Source organism: Parus major, chromosome 3, assembly GCF_001522545.3.
Source record: "Parus major isolate Abel chromosome 3, Parus_major1.1, whole genome shotgun sequence".
Taxonomy (NCBI): Eukaryota; Metazoa; Chordata; class Aves; order Passeriformes; family Paridae; genus Parus; species Parus major.
In genome coordinates, this window is record NC_031770.1 from 6,281,169 (window position 1) to 6,308,647 (window position 27,479).

At 37.3% G+C, this 27,479-nt stretch overlaps 1 protein-coding gene across 9 annotated transcripts in view; it reads right to left on the minus strand.

The window, feature by feature from the left end:
- The window catches only part of TASP1 (taspase 1), a 77,954-nt gene that overhangs the window by 26,255 nt on the left and 24,220 nt on the right, over window positions 1-27,479 (minus strand). For 8 of the 9 annotated variants that reach the window (XM_033513192.1, XM_033513194.1, XM_033513193.1 and 5 more), the window contains exons 8-10: window positions 20,657-20,763; window positions 14,113-14,232; window positions 13,123-13,201 (exon numbers count right to left, since the gene is read on the minus strand). In XM_033513192.1, the coding sequence (XP_033369083.1) occupies window positions 13,123-13,201; window positions 14,113-14,232; window positions 20,657-20,763 (306 nt within the window). The remainder of the gene's footprint in view (window positions 1-13,122; window positions 13,202-14,112; window positions 14,233-20,656; window positions 20,764-27,479) is intronic. The other variant, XM_033513196.1, reaches the window with a different exon arrangement.

Genomic DNA, 27,479 nt, shown 5'->3' on the forward strand with positions numbered 1-27,479 from the left:
AAACCCTAATTAACGTGGCAGCCTACTCAAAAAACCTCCCTCTCTGGCTACCTGTCACACAATTATACCCTTCCCCTTAAATGCACAGTGAGTTTCCACTGTTCTTCAAAGATTGCTAATACACAAGGAAAAAAAAAATACCCCCCTCATTTTCAAGATTTACAACCCCCAACAAACCAAAAAACCACCCTCTGGAGTAGTATGGATGCATTAGATGTCAGAGAATCAGCCCAGAGACCAGACTGCTGAAAAATTGTGTACACATGTCCCAAAATCCTCCTATGTTCAATCATCAAAAAAATACCTTGGTCTTCAGTTATGTGTCCCTGCTAATGGGCAGTGTCTCCTGATTAATACAATTCAGCTAAAGGGAGCTGTTTGAAGTGGGACACTTTGGCATTGAATCTATATACAATTGGCACAACAGGAAGACAAAAAATTCTTTGTATAGCAAACAGATTGAGTAAAAACCAGTTACAAATTTAGAGGAAAATGAAAGAGCCAAAATACTACAACAGTTACACAGCCAAGGGAAGTTCTTGAGAGCACAAAGGAAACAGTGTTTTCATTGAGATTGTCAAGCTCTCAAGTTAATGAGGGAAGTGTCCTGGTTAGGAGATAATCTTCAAGAGGCTTTTGCAATAGAGCAACCTCAGCAGCTGCTTACAGGAGGGTCTGTCCATTCACTTGCTTCATTACACCCACACCCAGAAGCTTCTGTCCACAGTAGAACTGTGAGTTACCTACTATTTATTCCAAAGTGATGGATGAAGAACATGAAAAAAATCCCACAAGATGCATTTTACCCACCGATCACAACATGGACATCACTTTTTTTAAGCTAAGAAACCTCAATCTCTATGAAGTTTTGCTGTAAAGAACAAAACTGAGCAGGCATATGCTCCAGTAAAAACTGAGAAAGATGGTTTTCTTGAAAAAATCTGTTAGTACCTTTAAAATATAGCATGTAATACCTTTAAATATAACTATATGAATAAGAAGCAGGGGACTTAGAATAGGAATCAAACAAATGAGACACAGAAATCAGAGTGAGCCTATGCATCTCCAGTACATCTAGTAATAAAACCAGATGTTACTCCTTCACAATTTTCAAGTATTTCCTAAATTGGCATCAAAAAAACAATGGCCATTTTTTAGCATGACGTACAATGTTATTTCCCCCCCAAGAGAATGACTTTATTGAAGAGTTCCCATAACATCAAGTCTGCTCCAAAAAAAAATCAGAGAGAGAAAACTTAATATGGGTTAAGAACAGCTGCAGCCCACAGATGTGATCCAGGATCAACCACAAGGAAAGCAGCTTTGCAATTCTACTAACACATCACACATCTCTACATCCCCACAGACAAAGTCATTTTTTTTGTCATACTTATGTCAACCTATAAGGCAGCAAACTTACAGACTGCTGCTGGCAGTGTATGTAAAAATCTTTCATCACATCAGTTGCAGGCAGTCTGCAGGGACAGATAACTAAGCAAAACAATTCCCCTATTTGGAAAAGAAAAATTTGTTACTGTAGTTTTTGATGTAGGAACATCTATTTTTGAAGAAGAAGAAAACAAAACAAAAAAAAACAACAACTAAGCAGTGTTTCACATACTTTGACCAGATACAGGCTGAGGAGTTACACTTTCTATTATCTCAAGTCAAAACCAAACTCCTTGCAGGTTTAGCAGATCTATACATCTGTATAGCCTCTAACTGGGGATACACTGTAGATAATAAAAGCACTAGGCACAAAATGAATATATACATTACTACAGCAATCAAAACTGATTTATAACTTACAATATAAAGTTGTGGGTTCAAATTTATAGTTCCAGTCGCTTTAGTCTAACCACCAGCATTAGCCAACTTCCAAAGAAGTTGTATTAACATGATTCAAGACAGCAACTCCAGTGAAAGCTACTTAAACACATTTCTAAATCATGTACACAAGTTGATGAAAATGCAAATCTGGTTCATTTGCTTAACTATCTCACATTATACTACATTTAACTGCAAGTCTTAATACATTTGGCATTTCTTTCACTGAATAGTACTACAACCAAACCAAGAGGGACTCCCACTAAGAATTTTTCAATTCTACATTAAAGTCTCAAATACATTTGTTTTAGTAACTTTCCTGTAAACAGAGTTTAAATCATTTTATTATTCTTTCCCAGTCATGATGATGACTTCTTCAGTAACCTGAAGCTCATTATATTTTAGAGATGAGTATTTTGCAATGACAGACAAATGCTTCCCTAAGACTTCACACATGAGTGACTCAAATGGAGATGACTAGCTGGAAAAATTTACTGGGTTAAATTAGTGCTTCACACTGAAATAACTGTTTCATATAGTAAACAAATTATTTTCTTAACACAGTAATATTTTGCAAACACCATGATGCTTGCTTGTAACTCCACCACTGGCAAAAATACTACTGTTGGAACTGCTGCTGTCCATGTTTGCAGGGCTAAGTACAATTAACTGCTTTCCTCCAGGATTGTTACTGGCAAAGGAAAAAAAGCTTCTACAGAAAACAAATAGTTTACAGACACTATTTTGATAAATCATGCCTGACAAGTTTGGTGACCTTCCACAATGAGGTAACAGCATTAGAGAGTAAGGGAAGAGCAACTTCCATCCCTGGAAGTGTTCACAGCCAGGCTGGATGGGGCTTTAAGCAACCTGTTCTAGTAGAAGGTGCTCCTGCCCATGGCAGAGTCTTGGAACAGGATGATCATTAAGGTCCCTCCCAACCTAAACCACTCTAAGATCCTGCAAAAATTAAACAGCAACATACATACAGATATTTTGATGCAAGTTTCTAGCCTCCTAGATTGAGAGGAAAGACTATACAGATTCCTAAAGGCTCCAGGGATATATGACAAGAGATTTTTATGACAAGGGAAGGAAAGAAGAAGGAGGCTTAATAGCCACAACACCTTTATTTTGTAAATGAACTACAAACCCAAACAAAACTCTAAAAGATCCCAGAAAACCTGTCTTCAACCAGAAGTTTCTACTCCCGCCTGAAAATTATTTGAAGATCATATACAAAATCACTTGAGGATCCTACAGAAACATCAACACCGACCTTCAGAGACACATATCTTGGATCATGCCACAATACAGTTTTTAATGCAGTTTTTCTTTCAACATGCCAGGCAGGCCAACAGTGAAATACAATTTCCCTTTTCTGTGGGTATTGAAATGTGTAATTTCTGATAATAATACAATTTTACCTCCTATTCAAATATTCCTCATTGATTACTACAAGAACTGCACAAGAACAGTCTGGGAATCTATGTGGGGTTTTTTTTTATATTCTTTTTCTGCTGTTATCCTACAATAATTTAGCTGTTCTGAATGTACCAGTAGGCCCCTCCAGTTACTATTTCAGTAATTACTTATTTCAGTTACTTATTTCAGTAATTTCAGTATTTCTAGCAGCAGTAATTTGCTAGTTAGCCTATACACAACTTCCATAACAACCAAGTTACTGGGGGTGGGGATATGATGTTTTTGTTTTCATTTTTTAAGGTGGTTAACATCTTCAACTTTAAGCTATTATATTAGATACTGTCTTACACTGCATACAATTCTGAAAAAAATGAAAGAAATCTGAGCTGTAATTTTTAAATGTTAATCTTTCTGTACTAAATGGTAACTAACACTCATTTCACAGGTTACACAAAACTTAACTGGCTACAGACTTGGCTCTTTCATTTGAGCTTCATGCAAGAAACTAAGGATTAAATCACTGGATTTTTTTCCTCAGCATAGTGACTTCTCTAGAAGATTTCTAATTCTTGAAATAACCACAACAAGAGGAGAAAGAGCCCAGCACAATATAAGCTGAACATCCCATACAATGTGTGCTCTGCATCTTATAATGTTCCTCCGATGGAAGCAAGATGGCAAACGAAAGGAAGGCCTTGTGCAAAGCGAGGGCCTCCGAGCAGCGTGTCAGAGAGAAATTGTTTTTCTGCTTCTTTTGATGGGAGATGCTTTCAAGTCAGGAAATTAGAAACAGGTGTGCCAGAGGGCACACACACATCCATGCACCACACTGAAAAACACGCGTTTTCAATTTTCAGACATGAAAGAGGCTCCTGTTGAATGGAAGGAGAAATGAAAATCGAGTTTGCTTTCTGCGAGCCACAAGCAGAGAGCTTATGGAGCTTTGACAGGCTGCAGGAGCCCAGCTAGCTCTGAAACACACAGTACCTCGACACAAAGTGTTGGAACTTGTTTTAAAGGAGTACAGAATGGAAACTTGCATTACTCACATACAGTCAAGAATGGAAAAATTAATCTAGTTTACTCTGCTGCCAAAGTATGACTCTTCGCTTTTCAGAAGCTAAAGACAGAAGTTACAGGTGATCTGTATTTTATCATCTATTCTTACACAGCGCAGTCTGAACCTGGCCCTGTTGTTCCTGTCCTGTTAAGCTTTGATGTTCTTTTCAGTTCAGCAGTAGTCCCTAAAGTGTCAGTTAACAAGTTAAAGAACTACTATTTCTGCATTATTTCCTGGATAACTTCTAGTTATGCCTAATGGAAACACAGTGAAACCTGTATTTCAGTAAGCTCTGCTCGTCATTTCCAGCATCCCTAGAAAAAGCTGACTAAAAGCTTGCAAGGCAGTGATTTTAAAAAACAAACTACAGTACAATAAAAATATTTAGTTAGCAAGACACTGATGCAGGTAGTTACATATTGAAAAAAATTTTAATGTATAATTCTCAGAAGACAAAATGCTGCAGTCTGCCAGAATGCACTACGGTGTTAAATTAAAGTTACATAATTTTTAGCTTTTTTTACTCCTATCAGCTGCCATATCTTGTCTTCATACTAGCAGGGGAAACTTTTTAATTACTGACCTACTGCCAGAAAAAACACCTACAAACAAAGTCCAGTCCAATTCCTAAAGCATTGATCCTAGAGGGCTCAGTGGAGCACATTCCTGCTGCAGACAGAATATTCTTAGATGATTTACCTACTAAGAAAATGCAATGGAAATTTTCCAAAGGTTGAAACTTCAGTAAATTTGGGCAGGTTTCAAAGGTAACAAAAGACAAATTCAACATGCAGACAAACTTGTGTCTACAGTATCTTCTCTAAGGAAAAGTAAGAAAACACTTATGTCTCTAAGATTTTAATATGGGAAAAATGAACTAAAATTACTCTAAAGAACAACTCGTTCAGCTTTTTTACAATTTTACAGGTTAAAAACAAAAAAGTTAGAGAGATACAATGCCAAATGAATGAATCCTTAAGTTCTAAACAGTAGTAAATGGCAGATAATTTCTTTTAAAAGCTTCTTGTTTGAGTTACTATGAACAAACAGAATTTCAGATGTACCTCCAAGAGAGGTTAGAATGAAGAAAAAATGTAGGTCCCTTAAAGAGGATGTACTTCTTACATTCCTCATTACATTTAATACATTTTGAAAGATTAATTTCAGTTAAGGTGTAAAGAAAGAAGCCAACTCTTTTCCCCAGGCCCTCCTCAGAAGCCTTGCTGCTACTGATCTCTGTAAAAACACCATACCTCTCCAAACTACATCACCTTACAAAGCTTACAGGGAAGGAAGCAAGACAGTAACTTCTGTGTTTGCTAACTAAAGGTATAAAACCACTCACTCCCAATCCCAGAAAAGTGCTAAGGCACAGGAAGGGAGCTCAGCCAGCCCCATCATCTCCACTTTCTATCCTTGCCCCTGCTTCAAGCCACTTGGGCAAGGCACAGCAGCAGGGACAGGACTAAGGGTGCAGAGCAGGAGCTGGGGATGCTGGCCCTGCTACAAAGCACTGCTGTGTGAGCACTGGGCCTCCTGCAGGAGGCTACAACCTCCACAAGCCTCTGCACCTTTAAGTCTAATAAATATTATAGCATCAAGTCCAATTAAAATTTTGAGAGGCAATAAGCACTCTGATTATTGTATCCATCCAGTTCTGCTCCCCAACGAGCCTTCCAAAGGCAATTCAAACAACCACTCTGATCATGCTGAGGACAAACCCCTCAGCTCTGAACACTGCAATATAATTAATACTGTGTTAATTGACCACTTCATAATGCTACCATTCCCAAATCAGCTCTGCCTAAGGCTTCCTCCCTCTTCTTCCAAGCTTGTGGTGCTGCTGAGTTAGTTCACACACCACATGCTACAGCACTGAAGCCTCTCAACTCCATCTGTACTCAAAGGCTGAATGAAGTCTCGACAGAAACATTCACTCCACAGGTAAATACTGATCTGTCTGGAGACAGACCTCCTCTTCCTCCACCCTACCCTCTGCTTCACAGTAACAATGGCATACCTCTCCTCCATATGCAGCTGCTTCATCTGTGATGCATTAAATTACCTCTTATTCCCCAAATCTTACAGGGCCAGACTGATTTTGAGAGATAATACATATGCCTACAAAGAGATTAATTGTATCATAGTATCTATCTCACAGAGTAGCTCAAACATTCTGTACAGGATACAAGATTTACATGTGGAATTCCTCTGGGTATTGGGAGCGTGGACTCAGAAGGACAAGCCAGACAGACAATGCTGCACTTGTGCATTATATAAAGGCTAATAACACATACAAGTTTGAAGCAAGATTTATAATCACACTATAAATGTAATTAACTGGCACAGGTTTCCCAGAGAAGCTGTGGATGCCCCATCTCTGGAACTGTTTGAGGCCAGGCTGGATGGAGCTTTGAGCAACCTGGTCTAGGAGAAGGTATCCCTGTCCAGGGTCTCCATCCATCAAGATCCTTCCAACCCAAAGCATTCCATTATTCTACAAAACAGCACTGGCCAGGTATTCACTAACCAGATCCTAACACAGCCACCACTACCCTCAACAAAAAGTAATCACAAAACTGAACTTATGCATTACAAGTCAATCTATTTGCATTAAAGCTTCCCTGAAAAGTATTTACTCTGTAGATTTTCACATCACTGTGGTTTGCTTGCAAAAGGAGTTTTCAAGTAGGAATCTGCAAGTCAGTGGCTTCCATAAGCAGACCAAAATGCTGGCTGAGGGCATAGCTCAACAAACAATTTAACAACCACAGCCTATCTCTGCACAGGTGTCATTCCTATTTCATTCTATTCCAACATTATCCATTCCATATTTCCTGCAAAAGCACCCATAAGATACACAATGAACTGGAAGCAATGACAGATGTGAACGCATGATTTGAGCAGGAAAAGGTGGGGCAAGGAAAAGTGAATATATTAATTCTCCTATTGACATTGATTTCAAAAACAAGAGAAACCTCTTTGAGCAGGGGCCTGGACTAGACCTCCAGAGGTTCCTTTCAAACTAAACAATTCTGTGATTCTTCACAACACAAAGTGTGTTTTTTCCTTCATGGAATGATGCATTATATACACAAATGTATATCCAACACAACTTTTAAAGTATTATGATCTAATCTCTGCCTTCTCATAAAATGCCTTTATGAGAACAGAGGCCACTGCTTTTCTCATGAGACCTTACCAGTATTTTTAGGATCTTGGTGAATTCACCAACACAAGAAATTGTCAAGGAAGTTTACACAGAATAAATACAGTTTGTACACATATTCCTAAAACACTGCTGTTTTCACTATCTGATTTTCATTCCATTCAAGAAAAGGTTCTGTGCAGGGGAGAAGAGCAAGACATCACTGAAAGACTTTTCCCAGACAGAATCCTCAACTACACCTCATAAATAAATCTGCTATTTCCAGAAATCTGATATCCCTACTAACTTCTCAACAAAACAACCCTGGCTTGGCCCTGAAACCAAATTATGTTTTTTAGCATCCTTAACTTTTCTGAATGAGTTCAATGTATTTCAAGCTTCTACTCCTTCTTTGGGATCAGAAATTAGGTTGCATTTTAAATCTCTCTAGGATCATCTATGTGCCTTTCTTGCATCAAATAGTCTCTTCAAATACATTTTAGTAAAAGCTGGAGATTTTGCAGCTCTTTGTTGCAGAATTTCTGCATTTTGTAAAACAATAATGCAAGACCTTCTATCCTCAGAAATGCACTATTAAAGGTTTGCTGGCTTCAATGGCTGGTACCTAGACACAGAACACACCCATCCTTTGTATTCTATTTCCTGCTGTTGTAAAGATGAAAGAAATGCAAGACACCAGTCTTTACACTTCCACCCAAAAATTCCACTTAGGGTTGCATTTTCAGTGTCCTGCATTAGCTGTTACTGTAATTTTATATTTATCTTTATACTTATTGTTAAGGTTCTGTATATCCAAAGAGAATTATTATTTGTCAATTTATCTCCCAGGAGAGATACAACCTGCATCTTACCCCAGAAGTTTTACTTTTGGAACAGTTAGTGAATGAATATTCACAATCATCACAGATATTCCAACAGGGTGAGAGATTCAGTGTCACACTTGATATTATTTTGAATGAGAAGAATATGCACAAAGTCTTTGATTCTTATTATGCTCAGGAAAAAACGGGAAATGTTTTCTTAAAGTAAAGCCAACAAATGGACTATTGTTTCTCCTGTGGTTGGGTTTTGTTCACAAATGTTTTCCCTCCAAATAATACCCATCTTCCGGTGTTTACATTCATGCACCAACAAAAAACACCCACTAAAGAGTTCCAAGCAGCCTTACGAGGGTGGTTCTGGCCTCTTTTTGGGGGGAGGTGGTGGGAGTGCTTAAAGGGAAGCCTGTTTTGTTTGTGTCTGTGTGCACACTTGCACAGAAAAGCTTTTAAACACCACAGAATTGGCTTCTACTATGTCCATCCAAAACCCAGTTTAGCTGCTAGTTACATTTACACTAAATAAAGACCACTGGTCATGCTCATCTCATCTAACAAGCTTTCACTCCATCTCTACCATCACTGCTGCACAGAATGGCCCTTGCACTCTTATTACATGGCTTAGCTAAGGTTGCCCAGGTATCCTGGCTGTGCCTGCAACTGCAACATTCTCTAAATTTCTTGAATTTTAATACTGGTTTTGAGATACTTAAATTCCTGTAGTGTTTCTCATTCAGCTGCCAACCAAGTCCCACAATCATTTTTCCCCAGTCAAAATATTAATTTTGATTTCATTCAGAGTTTATACATCAAAATGTCTCAAAAAATGTATGGGGGAAAAAAATCATAAAGGCTTTACTTGTTTAAAAAACAGAATTTTAGACTGAGAGTTACAGAATAAATATTGGATTTAAGCCCCCCTAAATTCACAGTCATTCCTAAGTTTTACCATCTCCCCCACTGCATTTTTTAGAAAGTCTCCATCTTTTTATTTCAGTTGTCCCAGGCCCTGTTAAACTATAACCATAAAATATGAGTTTTACAATACCCTGTATTTTGTAAACCTTGAAGTAACTTTTGAAAAGCCAAAAAATAAAATTAAAAATAAAACCAAAGACACTGTGGTTAAACAACAAGGCCAAGTGACTGTTAGAGGTATGAAATTACCATGCAAAAAGTTGAAGCCATGCCCAAACAAGCTCAGAACGACCACCTTTGGCACATTCAACATAAAAACATGATAAAAATAGCCAAAAATATTTAAGAAACAACTTGCTATAAGCCTTAAGAACTAATACCAAATCCCTCCTGAACAGGCAAAAGCAGGAAGCCTCCCAGCAGCCACAGGGCCAACAGAAGGTCCAAGATGTCTTTAAATAATACACAGCCATTGAAAGAAAGCTACAGGAACTTGGAATTAATTTTAAGTACTTGTGTGGTAACATTTTCCCCCAGCCTGCTTTTTTTGTTCTAATAAGGCAGGTACTGAAAGACACTGAAGCTTCAATTGGAGGGTTTTAGAACAAAATGAATAAAAATTCAAGAATAAAGCCTATTGTGTTAGAACTGTGGTGTTTAAACTAAAACTTTTACATTTCCAAAGCAGTTTCTACAAAGGTAAACACAGAATAAAACTATCCCCAGCAAAATTTAAATATCTGGTCTTCTGAGAACAGAGTGAAATAAGCAGTTTTTAGAAGTCACCATGACCTATTAGAACAACCATATCTCCAATTTATAAAGTCCCAATATCACAAATTGCCAGAAGCCTGGCTAATGCAGTGGAGGTGCTTTTCCCAGTCCTGTACATTTCCCTGGAGAACTGCAAACACTGGAGACAAGCCATCAAAGTGTCTGGAGCTCTGGTTCAACCCAATGTGTCCATTCCATGTGGATTTCAATGTCCCACAGCTTGTACTCTGCCTATTTTGAATTATTATTCCAAACTCTCCTCTCCCCAACCTTTACAGTCTCTAGCTGATCATCACTTCCAAGACCCAAAGACACAAACAATTTCTTAAGTATGGAATGAAAAGAGTTTACAAAACCTGACCTTTCAAAATTGCTTGTATGCAACTGATGCCAAAGAATATCCTTTTTCCTGACTGAATGAAGAACCTGATACAACAAACTCTCAAGGCTTAAATTTCTATTCTCAGCAATCACTAAAAAGAAGTTTAAACGTGTAAACGAGCAAAAAAGAGAAACCTTTTACTTCCCAAAGAATTATTCAGATAAAATTATTTGGTCTGACACATAATACCAAATAATTTTGAGGATAGTTCTGATAAAGCTTTAGGGGAATTAAGAGTTTAACTTCTTATTCAAGATTTTTTTTTTAAAATTCCAAATGTGATTTGATGAGTCAGCTATTCTCTGAAGTCATGTAACAATAAACATTAAACATTACTCAATACCCACAGCAACCACAGTCTAATTTTATTCTTTTTTTCCTTCTCCCACAAAACAGAAAAAAACTCCCTGTAGAAACTATTAGATTTGTGCCAAATTTATGACTCAAAGACAAATTAAAACAAATAGACATGTGAAATTAAAACAATAAAATGTTATATTGTGAAAACCACAAAAATTTAAACTGATTGTAGACTTTTATGTACATATTTTAAATACATTTACATACAGGTGTAAATGTCAGAACATAAAATGGAATATGAAATTACTGTGCACATACACAGTTTTTATTTATACGTAACATGCAAGCTGCATTTGTTGCTGATTTTTAAAAAATAAATATCCACACAAAACCCATTTGGAAACCTGCAAAGGGGACACAAACACAATTACAAATACAGTTTAGTCTAAGTCTAGTTACATCAAGGGACAGTGGTGATATTCTATTAAGAAGCACTGTCCATCCTGGAGCTTTCTAAATCAAGGCATCTCCATGAGTTCAGACAGTATATTTATTTCTAAGTATTTTACAATGATGTATCTTAATGCATTATTCTCTTCCTTGGCCATGGCACTTTCACCTGAATATTTACAGATGTTTATGCCCCCATTCCCATCTCCCCGATCCAGTCAAGCTCTAAGTTTCATTCTTTCAACTTTTCCTACAACTTAGTTTCCCATCCCTTTGCTCCTTAATTAAATTCATGGTTCACATCATTGGATGTTCATATTTTAAAAAAGAGTCAGGCAGTAATATATTTTAGAACTGCACTAAACATAAAGTACATTATAAAATAAAACATTATGAGCTTCTGAAATGGAAAAAAGAATGGTATTGATTACAGAAGAGCTCTCACTTCCTGTAAACATTTCTATCTCCCTTTCTCTCACAGACATACACACACTTACTTTAAAGGAAAAGCAGAAACAAGAGTTTAATTAAACACCACTAGTCTGAATTTCAAATCCATGAATGAACAGATGGCCACGCTTCACAGCCCACCAGCAGGCCACTCCAATTGACTGGGACTGGGATCAGGGTAATGTCATGGAAGCTAGAAGTTTTGAACCAAACAAATATCCATCTCTGTGTGTTTGTGACAGTTCTAAGTAGCATAACAATGAAGTATTTAGCACTATACAAAAGTGGAACCAGCAAAAAGAAGGCTTCTATTTCAGGCAATCATTAAATTTAGTCATCTCCTTTGAGTGCACCAGGATGCTTGTCAGTACTCACACAGATTTTAAATTCAGCTGACTTTGCAAACAACAGCTTTAAAGAACTAAATAAAGTTGTCCACTTCTGTTTTTACACAAACAATCTCTAATATTGGACTTGTGCTCACTAATTAATATGGTCCCAAATATTTAAATATATTTGGTTACATCAGTAAGCATTGATTAAACCAAAATCAATACAATGTCCCTTGAATAAAAATGTCTTCTGACCCTCCTGCGTTCAGTAGAACCATCCCCTGAGAAGGTACCAAAAAGGACATCTCCTTTTACTGACATTAAACTTAAGGGTGAACATCTAAATAAATTTTCAACAGTGTAAGGCAGATGTGAATACAAGGGAAATAAAAGCAAGACAGGATATTCCTGATGCTCCTCAGCTTCTATCAAATTTTAATTCTGCAGCCTGTCAGTTTGCTCTCCCCACTGCTTTTGTAGCAGGACTCTAACTCTGCACTGCCCATGGGATAAAGCTGACATCACCCAAATCTGAACTCTGCAGATTTTCTTCATCTCTTCCTGTGCTGAATGCTGGTAACTCTGACCACTGAGCAGTGGGCAATACCATAAATTTTGCAACCTGACATAAGCACTTATGAAAATTGCTGAATAAATATTTTCTGATACACTTACTCCAGTGTTTTCATTTTGCTTCTTCCCTTTCCTTTCAGAAGGAAAAGAGAGATGAAGGAAAAGTCATTTAAATACTCCTCTGAAATGCTAATTAAATATTTTTGAGGAAAATACACTGCATGTAGCATTTTTATATCCAAAGGACCCTCTGATTATCTTAGTCCTTTACACAAGGCTTCCATTCCCAGAGGTATTCTGCATTTAATACAATACTGGGCTAATAAGCACTTCTTCTTACTAGGAGGTTAAAAGACAGGTTCCTTAATACTTAACAAATACAGCATGTCCTTTCAGTGCAATACAAAACAGGATAAAATTCCCATGGCTGCTAATTAAGTAAAAAGGGCAACATAAGCAACCAGCAAGAGATCAATTCATGGATTTAAAGACAATGCTGACACACACACAGACACACCTATATATGCAAATAAATGATACAAATTTAGAACATAGTCTGGAAACGCTGCTGGTATTTTAAATTTGAAAACTAATTACAGAGAAAGATAGCAACTTCATTAAGTATTTATAAAAGTAGTAAATACCTGAAGTACTCACAGCAGTGGAATAAGGGTTATGAGCTCCTGTATTTTCAGCCCAGCAGCCACAACCATAAAGAGCTGCCTAAGGAAAGAAGCACATTGTTCATAAATTTTAAGTGTATGACAGTTTTGGTTTATTCCCTTTCCTTTAAAAAAAGAGGAAAATATAAAAACAACCTCAAACCAACAACAATAACAAAAGAAGAAACCCAAGAAAAATCCAAGTGCTACATCCTCTTAAAGTTCTTGAGATCAAAGTGTTAGACATAGATACAGTATTCTAGCCTAGCTTAACAGAAAATGAGGGTAGAGATAACCCTGTTCATATAAAGTCTCTTTTAGTTTGCTATTCAAAAAACAGACAAAAAAAAATCTTAAATACATTTCAAAAGAGAACTGCTTTTTGGACAGTGGAAAATGTCCACCAAAAATACAGCTGTACAGCAATGGAGTATAAAATTTCTGATGCACCTCAAAAGTCCCTAACAACAACAAGGTGACACATCACAAATATATTATTATTATTAACATTAATAATAGAACTATACATAATTTATAAACATAATCATAATTATATATAACACATCATAAATACCTGATACGTTCTTTTATTACTTTTGTCACTTCTTCCAATTCACAAGATCATTTAAAAATTAATTAGGGCAGCTTCCCTAAATATTGAGAGAAATCTTATTTTAAGACTCTATGCATGGAAGAGACCATTTGTGGTATAAAGAAGGAATTTAAGCCCAAGAAATTAACTTACTGATATCTCTGTCAAAAGGTTACTAACTACAGAGCATCTTACTATCACTATTTTATTACACAGATGGAGGACACTAAAAATAACACTTGCATATCAACACAGTGAAAATGCCTTCAGGATTTAACAGGAAGAACAGAAGTTTGCTGTCACAGCTCTTGCTTGACACCCCACCTGTTTGTGACACTGAACAATCATTCCTAACTAAACAAAAAATGTACAGTGATCACCTGACCAACTCTTCCAGGATGCTTCAGTGCTAAACCTCCACTGGAGACAGCAGCAGCGACATTTCCTTCTTGATCAACAACAACTGCACCAACTGTATCCAATGTTCCTGAGTCGTTCTCCTGCAGGACACACAAACACAAAACAAAACCTAGCAAAATCAGCATATTAAAGTCAGATCATACTCCTTAGGAGTGTGTGAGAGGCCTAGCAAGAAAATGGATTTGTTATCATGCACTTGTATCCACTGTCATAAATCTTTCCAAAATGCTGTTTTGCCTCAGACAGGACCTTAATGAAACTTCTGCAGTAACAAGAAGGTAACAAACATCTCAGAACTCATCCAATGCTTAGATCACCTGCTTTTACTCACAAAAGTGCCAGAAGTCATGATTTCTCAGTGGTTGCCACTTGTCCACTAAGAAATGCTTCAGCAACTGATGCCACATCAAAAGGCCTTTCCTAAAAGGCTCAAGAAAGCATTTTCAGACTCTGATCTTTAAAGATGTGTGATTTTAAAAAATGAAATTAAAAAAAAACAAAAACAAACAAACAAAAAGCCACAACAAAAACATCAACACCCCAACTTGAAAAAAATACAAAGCACCACCAAAAAAAAAAAAAAAACAGCTGTTCATCATGTAAAGAGAAAAATACTGATATTTTGAGCAAGACAATAAATAGAAGACTCAAGAAAAAAAATCTACCCTAGGACAGACTCTTTCGCCAGACTTGTTCTCAGTTCAGGAATCTTTATTGAGTGAAATAATTTTACCCTTTGCTCCCTGTTACTAGAGGGAAACTAAAAGTGTCCTTACTTCCATGACTTCTAAGGTAGATTTACTCCCCCCAGGATCAGGGGTCTGTCTTTATATCCTTCTCCCATTCCTCAACACACCACACCAAGTCCCTCTTAGAGAAGAAGCAGTTTTCCCCTCTCTGCCTAGGCTCGCCCTAAATTCTCCTCTCTGCAGAACCCAGGGCAAGGCACTCAGACTTCATGCTCCACCACACACACAGCATGCAGTGTACAGAAAATAAAACAAATAAACTAAACTGGTTCATCATCCATCACATACTCCAGACATGCACATTGCTGCTGCACAAGTTTCAAGCCTCTTACATAGGCTTACCCAGTGAAATAACGCCAAAGGTTACTAAGTTTTTCATACAAATGTGAATTTTCCAGACTAGAATTCAGAGGGAGGAATTAAAAAAAAACAAAATAAAAACACCTAACTATTCAACTTCAAATTATCAATCACCACCACCAATTAAAATTTCCTTGGGCATACTATGTCATTTATCAAGCATGGCCTCTAGTACTGCAATAATGATGATACTCTGGCCACACTTAATTGAAGAGAAAATGCTTTGGGTCAATTCCATGTCAGTCTCAAAAGGAAAAATATGCAGTGCAGCACTACCATGTTCTATAGTACTTTTCAAGCAACTGAAACTCCTAGGCAGGAGTTTCATCCATGGTTTTCAACCTGAGAAACAGTAAGTTTCTTCTCTGCACCTACACCTAGATCTTCCCCACCAAGTTCTGCACTCAAATGCTGGCACTGACCATATTCAATATTAAAACAAATGGACGGATGTCCCAACAATAAAGCAGAGTAACTGCTTAAAGATAGAGAGGGGTAAAAAGTTAGAGGTCCAAGGTTTCAGCTGGCACTGGGAAGAAGAGTCAGTTGAAAAACAGAGGAAGGAAGGATTAGGGATCACGGAGGGGAAGAAAAGTAGAAACAAAAAGAGTTTTGATGGCGGGAACAAAGGGGCTAAGAAAAGAGCCAGCTCCTTTCCAAGTTCTAAAGATGAAAGAAAATTAAGGAACCCTTTTTTAACATCTCATGTGCAAATGTATTTGCCAACTCCCAGGACTCCCAGACACACCCTGAGCTAATACTAATGCAGCTCAAACAATACTCTTCAGTGGATTGAAAAGACCTTAAGCAGCAGAGCAGGCTGCTCATGGGATGTGCACATTCCCATCCTTAGAGGTTTCCAAGACCAGACTGGACAAAGCTGTTCCCAACACCAATTCTCTTACAATTTCCATGTGGAGAAGAACTACTACGATAAAGGTGCTGCTGTCTACCCTCTGCCCCCTTTTATCAAAGGAAATTATACCCATAACAAAAAACTCAATTAATAGACAACTACAGATATAAAAACCAAGCCTGTCAAAGTTAGTTTAAAGGAGGCAACCTCAAGGCTGGAAATCTTTTCTAAGGGAAGCATTGCTGAGGGAAGGTTGAGTTGGCCCACACAACCTTCTGAAGGAAAACTGTATCACTGAAGCAAAGGAATTCTGTATTTTTCCTCTCAGTAATACAGGTTTGGTGTCGAGGGGACCGGCTTGTAATCAAAAATCAAGTCACTGATATATGGGTGATGCTGTATGCATCCTTATTCAGCAAACTCAAAATCAGTGATGACCAGTTCTATTCCACATCCAATGGGAAAAACACATTGTCAGTATCTTCTATGCATGGGAACTGTACTGGCAACCCTATGACTTCTGGACCAGTAAATAAAGAGCTCATCACAATTTAACAAAGGAACTTCCTGTCAATCTCCCTTCAGGAAAGCATCGTGGTCCTGAGGAGTCACTGCTAGACTGCCCCTGCTGAGAAGACTTCCAGTGTCACACATTTCATCTCCTCAAATCACATGAATGTTGAAAAGCAAGAGGATCCTCTCATGCTAGTGTCAGGATAATAATAACAAGTATGATAAATACTACAGTTCACAAAGTCCAAAATAAGACCAAACTTTATACAGATCCAATAAGGACTAAACAAGATTCAGCTTGTTTGTCCTATCTTTCTATTGATTGATTGATTGGGCTACTTAAATTTTAAAATTTTGCAGGTTCCAAAGGAAACCTGGTGATATGTGCTACCAAATACTGTATCTGACTTCAGCTAGTAAATTATACTTGTCCACTGCAAAAGCACTTTGGGGGTTTTAACAATGTAGTATTGCAACCTATAGATAAGCTATTATGTAGTTAATATTTTGCATGGAAACAACTGAAAGTGAGCATTATAAGTCAGACCTCACATTAATTACTTAATTTGCACCTTGCAGCAGGAAATTAATTCGTTAAACCATGGTCCATATATTCAAATTTTGCTAAGAACATGCACACAAAACAGGATGATGCTCGTCTGCATAAATGCAGAGCTCTATCAGCATTTTTAAAAACCCCTCCTTCCCTCCTGCACATGAAAAAATTGTAAATATTCATCACCATAAACCCCTAAGGAAGCAATTAGCATATTAGGAGAGCTCTACCCAGTTCCCACTGAAAGATTCTACACACAAGGACTTTTCCTTCTCCACTTGAGAGTTTTGAAATGCCATGAAAAGTAATTACCACTAAAATTCATCTCTGAGTATAACTAACAAAATACAAAATAAATCAGATTGAAGCAATTAACATTTATTATTAGCTACCTAATTATACAAAGCTTGATGAACAATCCCAGCCTTCCCAGTTTAACAGTTGTTTGGTGTGTAAAAAAGAACATTTTGTTTGACCTTTATCTGCAAAATGAGAAAATTATTCCATACTGTATTTCCACAGATAAGTTCCATTGTTTTGTTTTGGCTTTAACAAGAATAGGTGAGAGTTATTTAGTTGGTTTTTTTCCCCCATATTAAAAGGATTTTGAAGCACACTTTTGAAAACTATAAGGTATCATCAAAGACCACTTCCACACAAATGTGGGATGGAACATTTATTTCATTTTTAAGGAAATTTCCAAACTGCAAGACTAAATAAAATAGACACTAGATTGCCATAATTGACTGCTACACTTACAATTACCTGCACATAGACAAAAGAATTTTCTAAATATGTTCATTCTTAATACAATAACTGAAGAACATGGAACTGTTGATTCCACACATATAACTCCAACTGGTGTACATATATGTAAGTACCTATGTTACATTAGATAAAAACCAAGCCAGTTTTAATAAAACTCAATCTAAATAATTTAATTTAAGGAGTTAAATAACAAGACTATAAAATACTAACTTACAAACACTAATCTGTCCCAAAAAAATCATGTGTCCTGGGGGTTCTTAGTGTCACTTAATCAAATCAAGAAGAGGACAACTTTTTACAAATATTCTGAGATCGCTTACAAAAGTTTGTAATAGCAAAAGACAAATTAAAATTAGGGCTTCTAGCCAAACTCTGCTATTTTCATTGACAATTTCCTCTGGTAAAAGACAGACTAACAGTAAGCAGCAAATATTTACTTCTGCTACTTACTGGTGCTTGAGGGGAGAACTTGAGAATGGCATCTGGCTGAATGAACACATCACAGTCGCCCCCCAAGAGAATTTTTAGTTAATTTTTGTTTGTGTATGAATTCTTTCTTAGCTATGCAAATCAGTAAGACTCTACTACTTAAAAAAGACTGAAATTTTACACCTTCAAAATCTGATGAAGTTACAAATGGATCTTCCTATATGCAAATGCATAACCCTCTGCAAATCCTGCATTGGGTGAACAATGAAAAATACAACAGAAACCTCCATTTATCAGGAAATAAAACTCCTTTAGTAACTTACATTGTCAAGTTTTTCCATACAAACTTGGACAAACTTAAACTGCCTCATTCTTTCTAAGGCTGGTATACTTACAGTTTTATTGCAAACTGATTTTTAAGCCTGCATTTTTCTTTTTAGCTGGTGACATTCATCAGTAGCTCAAACTTCCAAGTAATTTCAGTCTGTTTTGGTCTGCAATACTGTCTCTTCACACTGTCCTATTAGTTTTGATCCCATTTAACTCCACCTTTGTTAACATCCTTTCTACCTTGCTCTCCCCACAGCCTGCAGCACTGGTAACAGAGGCACACAAGCTCAGCTGCAGCACAGAGTTCAAGTGGGTGAGTCAAACCAGGTAAGACAACTCTGAAGTCCTGCTGAAAGAAAGGAAGCACATCTGTGCAGAGAAGCACAGCTGATAAAAAAGTTACATGAGTATTTATCAATTAAAATAACTTTGACAAGAAGATTAGCTTGTAATTACTTAAGTATTTAAATGGTTTTAAAACAGTTATTTTAAAACCTTTTATGAGAGCACAGCTCTCACAGCATGAGTTTTAGGGCAACAAATCACACACTTTGACCCTGCTAAATGACCCTTTTATACTAACTAGTTTGGAAAGATATATTCTACATGTTTTTCTTTTAGAATTTGATTTTCCATTTCATTTTGAAAAGCTACTTTGAAAACCTTACTTCCTGTAAGGCAGCAATTATCCTACACTGTGGATAGCACGAGAATTCCGTACTGAGAGCACAGGTTGGTTTTCCATCCCTGCTCCACGGACAGGATGTGCCCAGACAGCTGACAAAACGTGTTGTTACTGGATTACTCACCAGGGAGAAGAGCTCTATCTCATCACCTCCTTTACCTACCACCACTGGCCTCTGGGAATCTCCCACAAGCGCTGCACAGGACTCTGGAGCCCTTGAAATTTCAAATTGCAGGTCGGTAAGCTCATGCACTGGCATATGTTTCAAGCATTGACTTGCCCCTTATTATGTGAACAGCAATACTGCTCAGGGACCCCTCCTCTCTCAGTTTCACAAGGAGGTAACTGAAGTCCTGTGAAAGGGAAAAGTTCCAAAATGAACAACTAACTTCCACGGCTCCCCCATCCTTAATTTCCTCACAGGTTTTAGCTCCTTGAAAAAAGAGAAATTAACACCCTGCTAGAGAAAACATCTTACCTAAGAACACAGGTGTAAACTGCCTAATTTGTCACTGTTTGCATTTGCAGACTATAGAGAATACACTTTTGCTAACCATTCTCTGGGATTGATTCCTTATTTATATCAACACATGTCATCTACTCAGTAGTCAGACAGCTCAGCAAAGCAAAGAGAAATGGCCAATCTGAAGGCCCACAGGCCTCAGATAAAGCACAGGCATTTAATTTAATAACCTGTATTTTGATATTCAACATGAAACACAAACAGTGTGAATGACATTCTCATAGGTTAACAAAGCTCTACATTTAAGCTAAGAATGGGGGGAACAGAGGGAATCCTGGTAGTTTTGTAGCACAAGTAATATGGGCCAGGTCAATGCCAGATGCATGCACAGATGCACATTTTACCTACCTGAAATTTCAAATTTCACCAATTCCAGTTCCATAATGCAGTGTGCTCAGGTAACATTATAAAGTGGGAAACAGTGACAGAGATCCCAAGCTAAAGAAAACGTTTTGGTAAACAATTATCTGTTTGTATTTACATTTGTTATATTTCCAGTTCAAAAGGAACAAAATATTTTCCTTAGCACAAGCAATACAAAGTGATGGTTTGGTTTTCAAATAGCAAGGCAGAAAGTTTTAACTGCACTAAGTTTTCATTATATCATCTAAACATTAAGATGAACAGGGAGAACAGGCTTCAGAGGGTGTATCAGTCTTACCATACAAGACATGAAATTTATTAGCAATCAGCTGTAAGTTTAGGATGACACAAGAATTCGAAACAAGAGCTAACCTTTTCATTTGATTGTCTTCTTTTCTTTAGTTGAATGAGATCTGTTTCCACCTTTTCGGCCAGCTCCAGCTTCCTCTTGTTCCTCTTAAAAGCTGCTAAACTAAACCCTATAAAAATAGTTCAAAAGCATGTAACTAAGTAAAATTTACTTATTTTAAGCAAATAAGTTGACATTTTGAAGGACACATCCCCCACTTCTTTACTGATGCAGAAAGCATCAATAAAAAGCCAAAAGCTATGTATTCAAGTTTCAGTACAAGATGTTCACATCTTTTCCTAAGTTAAAAAGTTCTACTATTCTTCACCAACAGTGATGAGTAAATATCTGGCTGAAACACAGCATGAACACACAGAAGCTGGTGTAAATATCTTTGGCAAAGAAGCAGCACTGCACAGAAGAGAACAGAGTAAGTGGCTTGTGTTAAAATTGTTTTTGACTGCTGACAAGTAAATAGATACCATGTGAGCTCATTCTGATAGCCATAAAATTAGGCTACTATTTTATTACCTTAATCACATATCTGTATGTTTACCCCTATATTTAAAGCCACACACAAGTCTAGCAGTAGTTTATGCTCCATAATCCAACACAGTCTAAAGACCACCTAGGTCTCAAGAAGACAAACATCTCCTTTCCACATCTAAGCCCCACATTCAGAAAGGAAGTGCTCTCTAAAGTGGACTAAAAAATAAAATTGTTATGCTTAAGAGACCAAAATGACATGTTCCCATTTTAGAAGTTTCAGTTCATGAACAAATTGCAGATATCGACATATTTAGTTTAAATTAGTTCTGACTCAATATCATCCCCAGGCTGTTTTAACATCCTCTGTAAAATGTAAAGAGTTGGGGAGAAAATGTCTTTTGTCACTTGTTTAACCACACCAAATCAAGCTATTGGGAGAACAGAGCAATTTGAATCTTTTACTTACACAAGTTAGTCACAAGTTCAATGGAAACTAAAAAGCACAGGTTTTTCTATAAACTTCAAAAAATGTCATTTTAAATGAAATTCTGAATATAGCTACATCACTGTTATTCAGAAGACTGGAACAGCTGCATGAAGTCTAGTAATGAACTCAGTATTGCTGAGCCAATGGAATCCAGAGCTTTCACTTACAATTCTCACAAAGCACACAGACAGTGAGCATTTTACTTTGAAACTTTTCCACACAGGTGTCAAATTCACCTAGTGAACTCTCTTTTAATCACGTTTTTAAGTATATAAAACTAGACCTTAATGTACACAGTTAGTTTTTCAAGTATATAACTCAAAAAGTAGTGAGAAAACCAACATTTCTTTCCAAAAACCTAATGAATACCAGTTTTTAAAATGCAAACTCATATAATCTGCCATCACCGAAAAAAGAATTCATTCTCTATACAGAGTTGATTAATGCAGCTACTTAGGACAACACATTTCTGTTTGAAATGAGGACAAAGAGGTAAAACCTGAATACTTGATTGGGGGAGCAGGCAAAGAATCATTTTAGTCAAGTACTAATTGGCAGCAGGGAGAAATAAACTAAAAACCTCTCACAGATCAAGAACTTGGTAAACAGAAGTGCCCCAAAATAAATAAGGCAGCACATTGGTTTTAAGAGAATTTTTAAACAGGAGAACTTGTAAGTTGACACAAGTTCACCAAGCACAACAAATGCCTATGGGCAGAGCCATAGAGGTGAGCAAGAATGGTGTGTGGCCTTGGCATTCCTCAAAAGCAGGCATTACACAGGGATAAACATGCCACTGCCTCCTGTCAAGTTGGAAAAAAAGTGGACTTAGAGAGGCAAAAGGGTGCAGGAGCCCACACAGGCAAACCTGAACAGGTTCCTTGTCCTTCAGAGCTGGATGTCAGGAGGAAACCTTCTGCAGTATTTGCATGTTGACCAGTTCAAATACATGCACAAAGATCACATCAAATACAGAGAACACATGGACTAGTTCCAAGCTGCCCTGCCAGCAGCAGAGTGCTGCTATATGGCCTCTCAACATCTCCACTCCACCTACACCTTGGGAGCATATTTATCCTGCCACAACACACACGATTCTCCAAGCTTGAGAGATGTTTCATTCACTTAAGACCACAGTCCCTAGCTAGGCAATTGATTTTCAGAGGTTACTGTGTGCTTTAAGATAGTCTTTTCAAAACAAGAAAAAACCTGAAGACTTACTCTGAATGATCTATAAAGTTATGAAGTTAACAGTAACTTCTTAGCTGCATTGTTAATTCAAAGTGGTATGGGAAAGTTGTGAAATACAGGGCAGAAAAAAATGTCATTATTAGCAAAGAAGTACACATCTCTTGGGCCTTGTCAGAAAGACAAAGACAGCTTTCCAGCAACATTTAATGATGTAGGCTGGAAGGGATATTAGAAGGTTGTGTAGTCCAACCTCCAAAAAAACACCAAACTCAATTTAAAAGGATTTGTCAGATTCTGAGTACTTTCCACAATGGAGATTTCACAACACCTCTGGGCCTCTGCTTTGCTATTTTATCAACCTCAAGTTTAAATAAATAAGGTATTAATTCATACTCTTCAGTTTTGTTCAGTTTACCATCTTACCTATTATACCTGTGAGGGAACATCAGGTCTACTCAGAGATCCCCTAGAAGGGACATTAGGTAGTTCAGGCTACATTCAACTTCAGAATAATAATTAGGATAACTTTTAGATGAAAATTTTATTTTAGCAAGGATTGATGGATAACAACCTTTCATTATTTAAAGAAAATAATTACCAGTAATTATTAATTCCTCTTAGCAGGATAAGCTAGCTAATACCTCCAAAGTGACAAAATAACCATGAAATAAAGGACCAGGTTACAACTCAAAACCTGGCAATTTATTCCTCCAATAGTTTTATGTCCAACTTCAGTTAAAAAAAAGTCTTGACTCTTATTTGAATCTTAAATTTGTTTTCTTCTCCCCAGAATAAGGTAATATAGACTAAGGCAAGTGACAGGCTGCCTGCCCCCAGTTTATTCCTGCCTTTTGTGATGTTCTAGCTACGTAAAACCACTATAAATGCCATTAAAACGAACAGTACTCTCATTGCTTCATCTTGGTCAACTAGTGACAAAAGAAACTGAGGAACACAAGTGAGCTTCAAACTACACACATAAAAGAAGTTAGAGGATGTTTTGAGAAAACTCTAAGTTTGGTCCTTGACAAAGAACATATTAAAACATTAAATTAAAACATTTCATGAGCTAAAATACAATCCAGGATTCAAATGTACTTGGTTAACAACGCACACACAACATGGAAAAACAACCCACAGAAAATTTGTTTTGAAAATAAGCACTACAGAAGACAGAAAGAAAAACTCCTATACACTATTTGAGTTCATGGCTCATATTAAATCTAAAACAAAACCTCGACTTTGTGGTGCAAGGACACTACAAAATTTCATTTGTCCTTAAAGACAGTATAAAAACCACTCCCACCACCTCCAACCAGACAGTGTATTGCAAGCTTGAGAAAAGGAAAGGGTCACAGCACAATGATGAAGACAGGTATGTTTTCCTGAAACAAATGCAATATAGCTACATCAGCCTGATGTTGCCTGGGTCAAGGAGGAAGTAAGAGAAGCAGAGCTTACTGACTGGGGAGAAAGCCAGGAAGAGAGGTAAGGGAGCTGATGGAATTTTAGCTTGAAAACATTTTGGATCACAGCCCAGTGGTATGGTTGTTGAAATCTAAGGAACAGTATTTAGTAAAACATCCTTTGATTTTGCTCAAGAATTTAGAAGATGTAATTCAAACAAGTACATTCAGATAAAATCCCTGACAATTACTACCCTACCCAGTAACAGCATGTACACTCCACATCATGCTTACAAGAATTAACACTTGAGTCTTGGGAGCCACAGAGTACAACCAACCCATCTGTTCTGCTCCCTCATTTATGCACCTATTGGGATGAATAAAACCACCTCAGAGCTGCTTGGAGAGGAAGGAAAAAAAAGAAAAAAAAGCCCCACAGCTTTACAAAATGACTGTTCTTGCTTAAACACCATTCTTGGGCCTCATCCAGACTAAAGACTTAATGAGTGATAACTGTAGCACATCAGAATCAAAGCATTATAAATAAACCCAACCTCATTTACAGCATTTCTCACACATCCCTGCCTTGCAGCATGGGGTACCTCTTCTGGAACAAATAATCTTCAAGGACCTGGAAACATCTTCCTAATCCTCCACATTCCCCCTTCAGCCCCCAAGGCACCAACAGGAGTGGCCCAGGTGAACTCTGCAATTTGGGTGTAAGTGTGCCAGACAGGGGAAGCACTGGGGGAACACTTGGTCATGGCAGAGGTGAGACAGGTGTGTAGGGGTTTGTCTCGGAGAAGGTTCAGTGGCTGAGCCCAGAAACAGGTGGAGCAGCTCTTGCTCAACACCAACTGCCTGCAGGAGAGGTTGGCATTAGTGGATGTGGTATCAGAACATGCACTTGATAATATTTATCTGTAAATGCTGAAGAAAAGTCTCTCAGGCTCATCTTGTTCAAAGCTAAGACTGCAGTAGATGTTCAAAAGGTTCTGATGTTCCCAGGTACCCTGATGAGAAAGGGTCACAAGATCTCCATTACATAATAAAATAGCACAAGATTCACTTCCTAAGCTATTATTGCTAGAGAATAAATACACATTTTTAAAGGCCTTTTTCATCGTTATCACCACCTAACAAAGAGATGAGAAAGTAATTTTCAGCAAGCAGGTCAGTGGAAGAGATCATTAATGTCTGAGCCATTTCAGAGATTCATCAGTGCCACCTGTTTGCCATAAAACTTCCCCATTATTTACTCATCTCCTGTACTCTCATCATTCCCTTAACTCCTTTAACCATTATACTATATACAAGTAAAAATTTAATCAAAAATCTTGGCAGTTCTATTAGATAACGACACAATGCCTAAGTAAATGAAACACAACTGTATTCTTCATTCTACATAACTCTTCAGAAGTTTCTTAGTTACCTTCCAGCCCATTAGAAATTATTCAGAGACAGGCAAATGAAAAGCAAACATGTCCTATACATGGAGTCCTTGAAACGACTGAATTCTAGATACAGACCTAAATACAACACTAAAACACCTTTTCATTTTTTAAATAATAGAACAATTGATACATATCTGGTTGTTAATTCTAGCCCTGTGCACTTTAAACAGGCCTACAGATGACAGGCTATTTATTAGAATACACTGTTTATTTATTGCCCAAAGTCAATGTTAAACATTTTTACTACAAAGTCCGTGTTTCCTAAAAATCCCCATGCTTCCATGCTTTATAAGCCACATCTATTACCTTATTTATTTTCAATAAAGCTGAAAATTTAGAAAATAACTACATGAATAACTATATTTCCAAGCAGAGGTAGGAAATATGAATTTTTAGCATCATTAAATAACAAGTTCAGGATAATATTCAAATCTTCCTGGTTACAGTGGTGGAACAGCAAGCTGGGAACACAAACAGCAAAAACTTTCTATCCCACACAAGTTATTATGCAACTAAACATTATGCAACCTAAAAGTGTTCAGCAATCCTTGTTTAAAATCAAACTATAAATTGAAAATACTAACAAAACTACAATTATATTTTTGAATCTTTGAAGTAGAGACAGAGCTCTGACTAATCATATAGCACCCCCTGGCAGACAGTGCTTAAAGTCAGCTGGGAGAAGCTTTCTGCATTTTATCTTTCTATTGCATATTAAAAGAGAATGAAACTATTGGAGAAGAGAATTAAAAAGGGATATACTAACAAATTAGTTAACCCACAGGAATTCAAATGATCTTGTGAAGAATTCTGTTGAGCAGTTGCTAAAATAAATGACACAAATGAAAACAGACAGATGAAAATAAATTTCTTTTTAACAAAGCTATTTTAAATGACAAATTAACACCATTTAGGCTCGTGTTGGGACCAAAAGACTACTTCCATGTAGATAGCTTCCATGTTGCCATACTTTGACAGAAACTGCAATATGAATAGGGGGAAAAAAAATTACTTGGCAAAAGCATTTTAAAAAAATAACCCACCTCTCAGAACACTACTCTATAGATCTGTTCTTTATAACACAAACTCAGGGTAAACTGCTGCTGGACATGGCATTTCTTACTACTTCCTGCAAGAAATCTTGTTTTTCATCAAGCAGCCTTTTCTGAGCCTGGAAGATTTTCTTTCAAAGTATCTTCTGGGCATTTTGGCCCAATCTTTTTCCTGGGTAACTTTTACAGCCATTCTCCTGGCTGCACTCAGCTGTTCTGATTTCAGAACAGAAGTGACCCTACAGTACTGTCTCCAAATCCAGGGAGGATTTACATCATGTGTTCAGATTAACCAAGCTTCCCAGCCAAATCCCCAGAACCCTTGAGTATCTATCCAAATCTTTCATCCTCCCCTTAAAAACAAAGAAAACATGGTCTGAGCCATTACCCTGAGCCACTGCCTGAAATTCATAGCACAGTTCCAGCAATATGGCAAATGTTTAATACAGTAATAACGAAGTAATGGGAGAACTGGGAGTGGGGTGAGATTTGGGGTTTTGGATGAGAGGCAGGCAATACTGGTGGTCAGGGAGACTTACAGTGTCACTAGAAATAGCACAGTCTGCACTACTATCATCCAGAAAATACTCTCTCCCTCATTGAAGAATCCAAGCAGCCATAAGAAAAACATGAATTTCCTTGCATGCACACAGTTTAAAAAAAAGCAATAAAGTACAAGTAAAGAGATGGTCTGTTACAAGCAGAATTTCAACCCATAGCAGCCCCCAGTCTATTGAACAAGAAATGATTTTACTGATGACACTAAG